At 37.9% G+C, this 14,391-nt stretch overlaps 1 protein-coding gene and 1 non-coding gene across 8 annotated transcripts in view; both read left to right on the top strand.

Annotated features, from left to right (window-relative positions):
* LOC128263168 (ERC protein 2) overlaps positions 1 to 14,391 on the top strand; it is an 81,068-nt gene that overhangs the window by 51,412 nt on the left and 15,265 nt on the right. For 4 of the 7 annotated variants that reach the window (XM_052997916.1, XM_052997917.1, XM_052997918.1 and 1 more), the window contains 2 exons: positions 1,281 to 1,418; positions 5,753 to 5,911. In XM_052997916.1, coding sequence (XP_052853876.1) covers positions 1,281 to 1,418; positions 5,753 to 5,911 — 297 coding nt within the window. Of the gene's footprint in view, positions 1 to 1,280; positions 1,419 to 5,365; positions 5,632 to 5,752; positions 5,912 to 9,825; positions 10,858 to 14,391 lie in introns of those variants that run through there. The other 3 variants (XM_052997924.1, XM_052997923.1, XM_052997919.1) reach the window with 3 other exon arrangements.
* Trnag-gcc (transfer RNA glycine (anticodon GCC)) lies at positions 2,859 to 2,929 on the top strand. The gene has a single exon. It is a non-coding gene; the product is annotated as a tRNA-Gly (tRNA).

The raw sequence follows: 14,391 nt of genomic DNA, 5'->3' as shown, positions 1-14,391 counted from the left end.
TAAAACATTAATTTCGAGAATACCATAAATATAATAAAACAATAAACATACAGAATTAATTAGGCTATACATATATTTATACAATTCTATTTTTTTAAGGAGGAATTTACAAATTTAAATATTAGGCATTCACTAATTTATGCAAAAATAAAGCCAAAATGGTCACATTCTAACCAACAAAAGCTCAATGGAATATCCCACCAATTCACATATTCCATTTAGCGCCACAAAACTTAATCCATTTGCACTTTGAAACTATTTTGAAATTGCAACTGCTGTCTGTGGCTGCAGCGGGCTTATCATCCCCGGTATGCCACAAAAGGATTACGTGACTCTGGTGCAATGCTCTTCGCAGATAAAAGTTTTTCATTTGGCCTAAGCCGCGCATGCAACTTTTATTTCCATGTCCATGTCCAGCACAATTAGCCGTCAGCTAAAGGTAAAATTTATTACGTTGTCCAGCTGCTGCTTCTGTGGGCAACTAGGAAATACATTTTTCTGTTGATTACCTGGCCCTAAAGCGGCCGCAAATAGTGGCTAACAAGTGCCAAGTCTGGGCAACTGCAACTGAAGATGGCCTGGTAAGACCAACAATAATGGGTCGTTAAGGAATCCCCGAGTTAAGGTGAATCGAAGCTGATTAGTGCGGCCTAGAGCATTAACTATGATTTATTGCCAGGCCTGAAAGATAACTATTTGGTGGAAAATTAGATTAACCAAAGAAAGTTTTGTGTTTTTCCTACATATCTTTATTAGCCTTAATTTGTTAGCCTTATATTTGTTGTGTAGTACTCGCCAGCAATGCTTTAATGAATCCACAGAAGAACTAAAGTGCACTTTAGAAACCAAGCAACCAGAATCATGTTCGATATTCCTTTCATGTGGAACTTCACTCCCGTTGAGAACACTAATGGCTGCCTGCACTGGCATAATATAATTTCACCCTTTATTTGTGTACATGCTGGGGCAGACACTTCAATTATGGAAACGCTTTGTTTTAATCCACAAAACGTTTAAATGCAAATAGCAAAGTGTTCCCCCGAAAAAATATACCCCCAGCTGATGGGGGAAAACAAGTGTGATTCTGCCTTTGAGTTATTAAATGTGAATCCGAGTGCATAACTCAAAACCCAACCCAGAAATTTAAGAGCTTTGCGTTTCATGGCAACGTGTTTGCGCATAAATTACGCATCCGCCATCACCCATATTGATTGTAGGGAGCGACATGCTATTTTGCCCGACACTTTGCTCATATTCCCCCCTCTGTTCGTCTTTTTCAGGAGCTGCCAAAAAGCGTGATGTGCGCAATCTGAGCATATCGCCAACCGATCTGGGACCGCCACCAAAAACTCAGCAGACGACCAAGGGACAATCCACGCGCACCAAGTCATCATCCACTCCCACGCCCACTTCCATACGTAAGTGCAGAATTTCATTTTCAGTTGAAATATGTTGAAAACCTAATAGTTATAGCCATTTATTTTTGGGATGCGAACACATTGAGATGCTCCTTAAATGATTTATTCAAAAAGACTATAGCGCAGCCTTACAAAAACTTGTAACTTAAAAAAAAACAGTCTAGCTTTTTAAATTTGCAAAAGTTTTTAAGATCATAAAACTGACAATAAAAATTTGTGATTTTTACAATACAATACAATTGTACAATACGGATTGTTAACGTTTGGGCAACAATTAGTGTCAATAATATAATTTACCCCAAAATACGGCAGTGTGCATTAATACAAAATGTTGCAATTAGTTGTTTAATACATGGGAATTATAAAACATTATTAAAAATATTTTAAAATAATATTTATTGAGTAGTGCTTGATTACCAACCAGCCAAACTACTACGTCTAAGCCAAACCATTTAAAGTCCCACGAAATCTCTGACAACTCTCTTACTGTTGAAGACGTAAAAGACTTTTTGCAGCTTCTTGGAAATCCCCCTTGAAAGGTGTCAACTTTTGTCAAGAGCCGCCCTTGTCACGCCCCATCTCTGCCGCAGTAGAGTTATACTGGGCTAAATGCGAAATCATCGCTCAGGTGAAATGCACAGCTTGTTGCCCTCAATGAATTGCTAAATCTGTCCACCTGGTCGCTCCGTCGTTTCCTTGCCGTAAAAGTGTCGTATCTTGTCTGGTCCAGTCGTGAAGTCGCTATATTTCAATTGAGGGCGTGTTCCAGCTCCCTGAGAGTCCGCTATGCCCAGTTGGAGCAAAACAATTTAGAGCTCCATTCCCACAGTTGGCTGGAAGGAAAACTGGGAAAATCTGTGCCAGCTGCTGAGGAAACATTATGTCTCCAGACTCCGCGCAGCTTGCCCCATACTCCTGGCGATTTCTGTGCAATATGTGCCTTTGAGTTCTGCGCAATTTCGGCATAGTTGACTCATTCCTTGTGAGTCATCATCAGTCCCCCATCAGGTTTGAATGAGTGTGGTAATTGATTCGGTGGAAAACTGCCCTAAGTTAAAAATATTATTTTGTAATTAACTACTCAAGCAATTCGATTAACCAAAGTAAAAGGTTTTCGTTATTTGTTTCCTTTTTTTTTTAATTTTCTGGTAGTCGACATCATATTTTACCATATTTCACATGTCTGCAACATATTAATTAAATCATTTTGCCACATGTTCAATTAACGAATTTCGAAAGACAAGCCTCCATTAACTTTTTGTATTTGCTTATTCTATTAGTGTACAATTTCAATGACCCCATAATTTCCATTTGTTATGAATATAGGAAAGTGGGGCAATAGAAAACTGAAACTTAATAATTCATCAATCCGTTTTGATTAAACCATTATGAATGTGAAGAAGTTTTAAGAGGCTATTTTGGAAGTGGCATTTCACCGAAGCATCGGTGGTTCAGTGGTAGAATGCTCGCCTGCCACGCGGGCGGCCCGGGTTCGATTCCCGGCCGATGCAAAACTCACTTTTTTTCCTCTTTTTTTTTTTTATTTTGTCGCATTTGGCATGCTTTATGCGGACTTCATTATTTTGTTTACGGTCGTGCCCGGGTCATGCAAATGTTTGCAGGCCTGCATAAATTAGCCTTAATAGGGAAATTCATTGTGTTCGCCTGCCGAGATGTTTGCTAAATTGCTTGAAATGTCGCAGGGCTGAAGTCGCTAAGAGAATGCCTCCTCCGCTGAATTCCTAGCTGGGCATTCTATTTATAAAGCAAAAGTAACCGGCGAAAGAGTCTAATTTAAAATGACTTTAGCCCCTCTGCCCGATAATTGGTGATCATTGTCCAGGGAATGCAGAGCGCACATGCTTATCGCGTTATTTTCCCATTGACTTGCGGCTAAGAAAAGCATGAAAAACGATGGTGAAACGTGTTTTGCATATTCAAAGGGGGAAAAACAAGCTTTGTTTGTGCTTGGCTCACGCTCTTGGCTGGAATTTCTTGTACTAATTAAGATTTATTTAGCCAACATGCAATTTCGTGCAATTAATGCCCCTCGAGATTAATCAAAATAAAAGAATGGTATTTAAAAATATAAGTATTTAGCATTGGCTGGAAAAGAATTGCGCGAGCATTCTAGTCACTAAACTATTTGCTCTTAGAGTTTTTTGATTGCAAGGGGTTTTCTTTCAAGGCGTGCCTTAAAATCTTACACTTCGTCAGTTTTGCAATTGATAAGCAGGAGTTGCAGTTGAAACGCAATTCCAGCTAACTAATTCGATCGCTTTTAATCGCACAAACCTATTCAGTATTCACTGGACAACTGTGTGGGGCAAACGTGATGGTCTTAAGCCCACACCATACACACACACAAACTGTTTAACCCACGTCTGCCGGTTGGCCAAAAGAAAACACCTAAATGATTATTGGCATAATTGCGCAAGATCGATTGAGTCGTCGCCACTTTCGCACCTCTTTGTATCGTTCAGATAGACTGCCCACGCACCTGAATTGAAGAGTAAATAAGTTAATAAGTGTTGAAAGAAATCCGGTACGGGTACGGGGCATGGTAATTGCCCATTGATTTCGATTTATGATTTAACCAATTTAAGCGGGAATATCTGGAAGTTCTTTATGGGTGGTAAACTCTTCATATCTCGTGGCTTGAAAGTTCACAACTCGCGTCTGACATTGACATTCGTGGCATTGTAAACTCTTTTTTCGGCCTGCACAATTCCATTGTTTGTACTTGCCCGGTTTTTTTTTTTATACCGCCGCCTAGACTTGTACTAGCCATTTATGGCTTCTGGCGCTGGTTTGTTTAGCTTTACTTACATATATATGTTTTCCTTTTTTACCTTTTAGTTTTTTGCGGTTAGCATTGAAACCGAAGCGGTGACAAGCGGGCTAAAAGATTTCAGCACGAGCTGGAGAATTACCAGAGACAATATGGGAGATTCAATACGAGTTCCCGAGTGGCCGTGAGGTCAGTGGTGGACGGCACTGTCCGTAGAAGAAAACAAAAGCAGCAAATTATGCTAATTATTTAAGGAAACCTGTATAAACTGCATGAGCTAAGAGAGTGCGACACAAGCTAAAGAGTAGACTGAGTAAAGAGTTTTTGATTTAAGAGATCTAGCCACTTGCTTAAGAGAGATCCTTAGCAACATTTAGCTTTTTTACCCTGCTTGCTTATGTTAATCTCCAGCAACAATTTTTAGCAAGTAAACTATTCAACTTAAAACATAAAACTTCAAAACCATAATATTTCACTCTAAATTTTTATTAAATTGGATTGCATAGAGAACCACTTCTTAACTCAAACATTTTTTTTTCTTTTTAATTTCAAATTTAAACTATTATTTCATAGCGTCTATGTCCTTTAAAGAAAATAATCTTTAAACAGACTTAATATAACATTTGTGCAAATCGAACTTGAGTAACTTACTTTATATACTTTATTGAAAAAAAAATATTTAAAACAAAAAAAATATTATTAACAAATTTAAAATATTAGATTTGAAATATTTGAAATATCAGAGATCAAAGTACGGCAACAATATGATCTCTTTCAGCAACATTTTAACTGCTTCCCGGAACTGCTTGCCGCACGCACTTGCCAAAACAGGTGTTTCTGTTTCCACATTCTTTGCTTTCCCTGTTTTGCACCTTGTGCACCTTGTGCTCCTCGTTGCAGCCTGAAAATGCAAACTGGTTTTCTTTTGATTTCATTAATTTGGTCAAATTATGACATGCTGGGCGGCCAGCGGCTCGGGATCGTTATTTCCTCCACTGAATTCAGATTGAGATTCCGATTTTTGCCTTTTCTGCGCTCCCTGCCATTTGTGAGCTCAAGTGCATTGATAGCCACAAATCGGTATATATTGTTTTTTTGTTTTAATTTTATCATAGTTTTTATTGGAGCCAGTAGGCCGTGCCAGTTAACTCATATCAAAATTCACACACTCTGAATAAGTATTACATACAAAACATCAGAATTCTTAGCCTTTTTCCACATTAATAAAGTACATTTCCGTGTTAAGTTTTTATCCTTTTCATTATACTCCAAACGCGAGGAAGGCGTTTGGAGTGATAGAAATAAGGTCAAGCGGAAGTATGGGCATAGGTCGATTTTTTCGTAAAATTTTTGGCAGTAAAAATTCAAAGAAAACTCCCACAGGTGGAAGCAAAGAAAATGATCAGAACGACGAGATTAAAAGTGAGTCTTATCGCTTTTCTGCCAGCTGCCCGAAAGTATGCTGTGATATTAACGCCTTCGTTTAAAGTTAAACAAATTACTTATGTATATTCACGAATGGCTTTCCCTCTTATCATTGCAGATAAACGTTTGAATGGCACTTCGGGAAGCCCTGCTGGCACTACAACACCCCTCAAAGGAGTGGCCACAAAATCCGCCACCACAACCAAGCAGCCACAATCGGCGAAACTTAAAGCAAGCACGATTAATAAAAGCCCCTCTGTTGTCGGCGTTTCCGAGGGTAAGTGTCAAATAAAAAATGGTTTTGAACAAGTTAATGACGCGCGCGAAGGGAAATCGAAATTGGAGCACTTCAAATTGATTGTAACCCCATTATTTGTTTCCTATTTCCCTTTTGGTCAATCGCAAGATACGCGAAGTGAAAGCATACGAAATTCAAGTTTATTTCAAATCAAGTTAATTTTGTTTTCTGAACGTGCCGCCAAAGTTTTTTGTGTTACAATGGCACAATGGTCGATGAAATAAGTTGCCCGGCCATTGCAAAATGCTCTCCCGGGGACAGTTTTTGGGGCTTAAGAGTAGGGCAACTTTTGTAATTAATATTAAGGCAGCTAATTAGCCATTTGCGGATTAGAGACTCTAAGCCTCTGCCACACGGGTTTGCACAGTTGTCTAGTTCCTATCTTGCCACCTGTTCTTGTGTCAAATGCGTAGCACACCCCTAAATTGTTTTAATGGTAAAGTTGATAGTTTTGTGTGGGTTTGGCGTTCGCTTACATGTATATAAATTATTTATATACATTAGTTAGATATGCATTTGGGTTGGGCAGAATGCCACTAATAGGCGGTGATTATCTTTATGGGATTCGTCTATATGACTTGTTTAACTAATCTGGTCTTCTTCGTCTGCAAGTACAGTAAAGACTGGCAAAAGGTGTCACTTAAAAGGATATACATTTTTAATACCTACACTGATAAATGGAATAAAATTCAAAATTGTATATATTTAATATTGAAATTCAATATCAAATCATTTAATTGATACACACACACACAAAACAGCTCATAATTAATTGCATTATTTATTATTCAAATATTTTAATGTGAACATATTAGATTTGAAATAATTAAAGCGAAAATTATTAAGTTGAGTACAAAATAGTTGCATTTAAAACTGTTGTAAAACCGTGATGATAAGCATACAAATTTTAGTTAAAAGTGCAATAATTTAACGAAAAGCTAGTCTCAACTGTTTTCTAAATGTGGTAGCGTATAAATTTTCAAAGTTTGGCCATTCAATTCAATTTCAGTGGCAAAACTCCTCTACTTCCTTTTCACCTATCAATATTGGTCTTTATCTTCAGCCCGTTTAGTAACTACTGAGTTGAGTAAGCCAGTGAATTTACTGGTTAAGTTTACTTGCCTTGTTTTCGCACATACATACATATTTAGTGCTTACATAATTGTGTGCATGACCCCCACTTGGCAGGTGGTTCTACAAATGGCCCACACACACACACATACACTGGGAGAATTTCCCCCTCAGTCCGTTGACTAATGTCACAACTTGTTTACGGCGCTTTAACGAAATTTGCTTTGATGTTCAGCGAGTTGTAGCTGCTGCCACTGTGCTTGTTGTTCTTTTTTTCATACTGGGCGTTGGTGTACGCTCCAGTGACCCCTCTTGGCACCCCCACTTGCGAGCCACTGCATCGTTTTGGCTTACTTGAAGTTAAATTGTTTGTTAAATGTTTTAATGCGCCTTCGCCTTTCCCCTTTTTTTCCATGGGAATATTAGCCCAGACAGAGCTTAAAGCAATCAGTTTCACCCACACTTTTTGTAGCGCTGAGTTGACTATTTTGTCGAATTTTATTTATTGCTTTCACACCATCCACTTTGGGGGAGCGATCAATTAAGTTGTCATTTAATTTTGATTGTGCGTGATTGTGGCCCGCATGTGAAATAGACATTGAGAAAGTTGTAAAAGATACAACGATATCTGAATGCTCTGCTCTGTTGTGGGGTACATAAAATAGTAATGGATCGTTAAAAAATAAAAAAAAATAACAGTTAAAACGTATTAAAAAAACGGTATTTTAAGTTTTTAGATTTTATGTTTAAGTATCTCAACTTCTCTTGAGTATTGGCTTAATATATTAAAAATTAACGTGGCTTGAAAGGGTATAATATAAATAATATCTTTTTAAAACGCACGCCAACTCTTTTTGGTTGTTTTGCTTTTGGGTGTGTGTGTGTGTGTTTAGCTTGTGTGTGGCTAAAGGCAGACCATTATCTGACTGCTTGTTTTCACTCTAATTTATGGCCTACACACACCAAGTTCATTGATTTCGGTGTTGTCGTCGCAATCGTGGGCTTTTCTTTATGGCCATTTTTCACGCTTTTACCCGATTAATTGTCAAGCGTTATTCAGCTTCTTCGATGGCACGCTTCGAGAAAGAAAATGTCATCGTAATCTATTAACTGTTTTGCATTTTGCTATTGCAATTTGCTGATGAACATTTGCAAAAAAGTTAATGGCACCCCTCTTCACTAGAAATCAAACACCAACACGCACCTTTCCAGTATTTTTGCGTTTGCTTTTTTTCATGCCTTTTCTTTGGAAATACTTTTACTTTTCTTTCGCGGGTTTCTGCCATGCGTAACAAATGTAAAAAATATACCCAGCAATGTACATACATATGAAAAATGATTACTACTTTGAGTATTGAGTACGTTAACGTTTCCATAACAATTTGCAATTCATTTGAAGCCCACACATGTATGCCAAAAGATTTGTAAGAAAATAGCTTGGCTCATTTACAAGATTTCTTCAACGGTGGTCGCTGAAATATTGTCGTCCAGTTTAATCCATACTAACAATTAATGGGGTCTTTACAATTTGTTTTCCTACATAGTTGCTCATAAATAAGCAGCCTTAATTAACCCACCTCTGGACCATAAAAATACATTAACATACTTTAGCCCACAAAAAAGATTATATTGAACTGTTAGCAAGCATTTCACAAGCTTAATTCGCATGACAAATTTATGCAAGAAGAGAAGATGAGGATTTCTTCTGCCTACTTCGTGGGTTTTATAATTTGCACACAAAAGTTGACTAAAACCGAAGCCAAATATTGCATAAATTGTTGAGAGCCTAGAGACCAAACTGTGGCTCTTAGGGCTTGAGTAATTTCGTCTTTGAATAATATATTTTGGCGTGAGAACTACGGGCTTTGGTAGTTATGCATACATATTTATCGAGGCTATTTATGGGCATATACATTTTAAATAATTCGCAACATTTCGTAAGCTATGCAATGAGAGTTTGCTTTCTTCGATTGAACAATTGTTTCGGGACTTACGTAAGTCCCCCGAATCCTATTAATCTGAAACTTTCAGTTTTTGGATTATATTCAATATCCATCCGGCACACGTCATGATTATTTTCTTGTTTACTATATTTTTCGTGGAGGTTTTGGGTTTTTGGGTTTATATTTAATTAGCACGATTCAGGTCAGGATGGAGTTAGCTGTTTTATCATGTTGGCCAACGCTATTCAATAGAAATGCTTTCTTGTCTGGCCATAATTATCACAGCTAAATCTCTTCAAACTTGATAAAGTTTATGGCCCTCGAGCTTCTAACTGGAGCGTGGCTCTTAATGAGCTGTGCTCAGCGCGGAGTTCTTACCATCCATAATCATTTCAAAGTTTTCCCCTTCTGTGATTTTTTTTTACTTATTTTGTATTTTTGCATACGCTCATAGAGCAGTCGGTTGAAATACTACTTGTGCTGTTGGCCAACTGTGACGCGAAAGTCACGGCGACAATTTTTAAAATAAGAAAAAATATATAATTACAAATGCCACAACAATAACTGAAGCTGATATATTATATGATGTGCGACCACTTTTTTTAGACACTCAAAAGTAAAGAAATAAATAACAGTGAAAGGAGAGACAACTTTCGATTGGATAAATCAATGACAGTTTTTTAACATTTTTCAATTTTTTTAAAGTAAAAACTATTATAAGATTAAAGCATTGATTATTTTTCGGTTCTACAAATTTTGTCATCCAAAAGATTATATATAAATATATATATATTTATTTATTTTTATTAACTTTTATAACACTTAGCTCTCGAATTTCTGTCATTGGCAATAAATGTGTTTCAAGATTAGTTTTGGTCACAGCATCCGGTCTTCTCGTTTCAAAGCATTGTCAAAATTCAAATTTAATCATTTATCAAATGTGAGCATTAGTTGTAAATTTTACGAGTACTGGACGCCCCCGATTTTAGTATTTCACTTTATGTAAGCTGTCGATTTTGTGGTCACTGGTCGCTGAAAGCCAAAGTCGGAGTAGAGTTTAAGTGGAAGTTGGATTGGAATTGTAAAACTTAAAACTAAAGCTAAAGCCGGCGACCGAGGCAGCGACGTTGACGTCGGCAGAGAGTGAGATCCACAGTTTTGCTGTTCGTTTGCGGATCCGCGGTTAGTTGTGCGCCGAACTCTGAAACCGCCGGACGTCTCTGTCTTTGTCTTTTATTCGCGCAGTGTACGGCTAGTGGTATATAACAATATAATACGGTATAACAGTGTACGAGTTGCCCAGTTTGAGAGCCACTGAGAGTGGAGGGCGCATGCTCAAGAAAATGGGTCTCAACGAGTTTGTGTCACTGTTGTACGGCTCCTCGCAAAGTCTGAATGCCAACAAGGACGCGTCCACGTCCACGTACTCATTGCCAACGGTTGCGGATTGGAAACAGTTCCAGCAGATGTTAAAAAATCACAAAAATGTGCAGGCCAAGAAGTACGGCTACACGGATTATCACCACACGCAGGATGTGAAATATGGTAAAATCTATTCGGGTATTGGATCTGGAGGAGGAGGTGGAGGAGGAGGAAGCTCCATCGGAGGAGGAGGAGCCAAGGGGGAGGCCGATGGCGGTGGCATCAAGAAGCTGCTCAACAACAACAGCACCATACAAAACAATAACAACACGGCCAAAACATCACGAATTCCCACCACCACAGCCAAATCCATGACTTCCTCAGCCTCCTCCTCCGGCAGCAGCGAACTGGATATATTCCGCTCGTACAGCAAGAAGTCCATCAAGTCCTCGCTGACATCCTCGACGCCATCGAGCTCCTTCCTCTGGAACTCCTTTCGCATGCCACGCAAACAGAAATCTTCGCTGGCCGAGAAGAAACGAAGTGGCGGTGAGTAGCTGCAAAAAATCAATTTCTAAATTAGGAGAATCTTCGCCACACGGAAACAAATATATATCAACTTATTATAATATATTTTTAGGGGAATTTTCTTTATTCGATTTGCTATGAAAATATTATATTTAAGAATTTGATTTTAATTGATTGAAATTTCTTTTAAATTTGCCAAATTTTTTTGGAATTAATATTATTAATTTCCAAACGTTTCCAAACAAACAATTCGTTTTATTTTTATTAGGTGTTAAGAAAAAAATCTTTTTTATGCAGCTAGCATTTTACAGAAAAATACAACCATTTCTTTCTGTGCTTAATTGTTAATTGCCTGGAGTAGTGAAGATTCAGTCTGATCTACCTCAACCATCTGAGTGACCCATTTTGATCTCCCTCTCCTCAAATGCGAGAACAATGGTGAATTGTTTTATTTTTTGGCCGCCGGCTATTTGGCTAACAAGAGAGTGAAAGATGAGATGGAATATCTCTGGTTTGAGCTACACAAAAGCCACCGAATCGCGTTGTATAATTCGAAAATTGTTTAGGCATGACCCACAACCCAAAGCTACAAGAGGAAGAAGAAGTCTAACGGCAGTCTAATGTTCTTGACTAATGCCAAACGAGGCGTTACAATACTTTCAGCCAAAAGCAGCTGGAGCTTGTCCTCCTAATTTCTTTTTCTTTTACTCCTCTTTATGTTTACGTTACTTATGATTTTGCTCAGCGTAGCAAATACGATTTTTTCGACTTTTTTGCCATTTCATTATTTTGGCTTAATTATGAAACTTCGCCTTTGCTTAAGCTGCTAAAAATAAACTCTATACACATAAAAAAAACATCTTAATTGCTGGAGTTTTCCATTTTTCATGTGCCAAGTCATTTGTTTGGTTTGGAAGTTGAGACATAGTGAGATCACCAAGACAAATAAATGATTTGACATTAGTTTTTTAGTTCAAAAATCATTAGATATGAGATGCTCAGTTATTTGGTGTTTTTTTTTTGAAGAAACAATCTCATAATTATGATGTGCTAATTTGGAATACTATTTTCTTTTCGTTTTTTTGGGTTTGAAAGATGTTCTTAATGCCCTAAATGTTGTCCCATTTGAGATATCCTAACTGATTGGCAGGCCTAGCGTGCTCATTCAATATTTATGGGTCTTAACACTTTTCCTCGAGAACATTATGGCATATTCTGCGCATGTCTCGCCATTGAAAGGCGCAACAAGAAAATGGAAACCGCAAGCTGGCCGGTTGCCTCATCTTCTTGGCCATGGACCAATATCGATTTTTCTTTCCTTAGAAAGGCTCCTACTCAAATGTCTCGTTTATTTTCTGTTTTTCTGGTCCCGTAAGGTTTCCCCAACTAAGTACCTCGATGATGACTCATCTGGGTGCTACCCCAAACAAGCAAATATCACAACTTTCTCTCTCTGTCGTTTGGCTCAGCATAAAAATTGCATAATGTACTTTTCTTCACTTGTGTTTGTTGTGTGACACACTGACACTCATTGTGTATGAGATATATGACAACCGCAGGAGTCAGGACATGCGCAGTTCGACACAGAGAGGCTCCACTGTTATATGCCACTTGTTTACAGTTCCTTCCAAACTGTGCCGCTTTTATTAAGCTATTTGATTGCGTCTTCTCTGTTTTATTGCCCAAAATGAATTAATAAATCGAAAGACTGAAATATGCCAAAGGCAATTAAATCATTGCTGCTGCGTTCATTAACGGTGCGGTTGCGCTTTTTGGCGCTACCAAACTGTAACCACATGCCTTTTTAATGGAGTCAAGTGCAGGCAGCAAAGAAACACAAACACAACACCAAAGCCAAATGGCGGCTTCTGGCCAACAGAGCGCAACAAATTGTTGCCGCCGGAGGAGAACGCCGGACCCGGAAAAATGTGTATAGATAAAGCGAGAGCACACCGCCAATTGATTGATCAATGACTTTCAATCTCAAGTTTTGGCCAACGGCCAAGTTGTCGAGCGGACACCGCCACGAGGCGTATGCGCAATCCCATTTAATCGCCACAGATAGGCATTGAACTTGCTCTTCTTCTGGCCAAGATATGCCCTATAATTAAGGCCGTGGTCCTGTTGCAGCTGTATATATATACGTACATGCAAAGATAGAATGCAAATGACTACCAGCAATAATCGATTTTAAATGGGTTTGGGGGACAATAAAAAGTGGATTATGGCAGAGATTGCAATGCGATTATGTTGGCTTAATTTGGATTTAAACTAAAACCAATTGAAAATTGTTTCTTCATTAACATTCATCTAGAAAGCCTATAATTTAAAAACCATTCATTGGTAATAACCCTATCCATTTTTATTTCATAAAATTTTGAGAAATTTATTTTTATGTAAAAAAAAAAGCTTGCAAAGTTTTGTAAACTTTGTGTTTAATGACTTTATAATCAAGTTTAAAAAAATAAATTATTTTCTTAAAAACCGCAAAAATTTCCAACAATTTGCCACGCTGCCAAACTTCCATCTGCGCGTTATAATTTGAAATTTGTGCGTGGATAATTTAATAACTTTTCGTTTGCCATTCCGTGTCTTTCCCCATGTTACTCCAGTCTGCCATTCCCCCCATTTCTATTTAATTCTTTGGCCAATTTGTCGCGACGCTTTGCGAATGGCTTGGAAGGCCATGTAAGAGCCAACAGACCCTAGATAAAAACTATGCCAACAACTTTTTATTGAATTACGCACAGCGACGTGCGAAGTGTCGGTCTTTTCTTTCTCTGTAATTTGTGTTCGCTGCTGGCAGTGCAATTAACACTTGTTGACAAGTTCACTGGGCCATGCCACGCTGTCCCTTACTTATTTAACTTACTTGACCTATCGCGCCAAACGCCCACGCTCGTTGGCAAACAACAACAGCTGCTACGATTTTGTCGCATTAAATTTTGATTTATATTGGGTCATTAATTAGCCGCCAGTCGCAGTTTCTTTTTTCTCAGCTACTGTAAGTGAAACAAAAATTTAATTAAACATTGCTCATACGCCGCGTGGCCTGCTCATTTTGCGCCTGCAAAGGCCATTAAGTGATCCCCAATGATGCACTGTGTCAACGGAATCCTCAACAGCGTTTGTCACAAGCCCTCCATTGAGAATAATAATAATTCTTCTATCCATCTTGTCGCCCATTTGGCTGACGTCACATTTTGGTTTTGTGCCGTTTTTAATTATGCCCCACACCGCTGATTTTTTGTTCATTAATGCTGTGCACATATGAACATGAGGTACACTAAAAAGAATATTAAAGAGTTCTGGATTTAAAAGTCAATTAAGTTGAACTTAATACATATAAAATAACAAAAAATTATATAAAAGGTTTAAATGTTGCTTAACTTGTTTGGAAGTAACAATAAATCTAAATTTATATTTTCTCCAAATCAATTATGTGTTGTAACAAATAAGATAGAAAATAAAAAAAAATAGTTCTTCAAGGTTACTTCAATATTCTTTTTAATTTCGTGTTTTTGTTTCTTACACAACCCTGTTTTTCTTCTGTGT

This window comes from Drosophila gunungcola, unplaced genomic scaffold (assembly GCF_025200985.1).
Source record: "Drosophila gunungcola strain Sukarami unplaced genomic scaffold, Dgunungcola_SK_2 000001F, whole genome shotgun sequence".
NCBI lineage: Eukaryota > Metazoa > Arthropoda > Insecta > Diptera > Drosophilidae > Drosophila > Drosophila gunungcola.
This window is presented reverse-complemented; position numbering and strand designations above follow the sequence as displayed.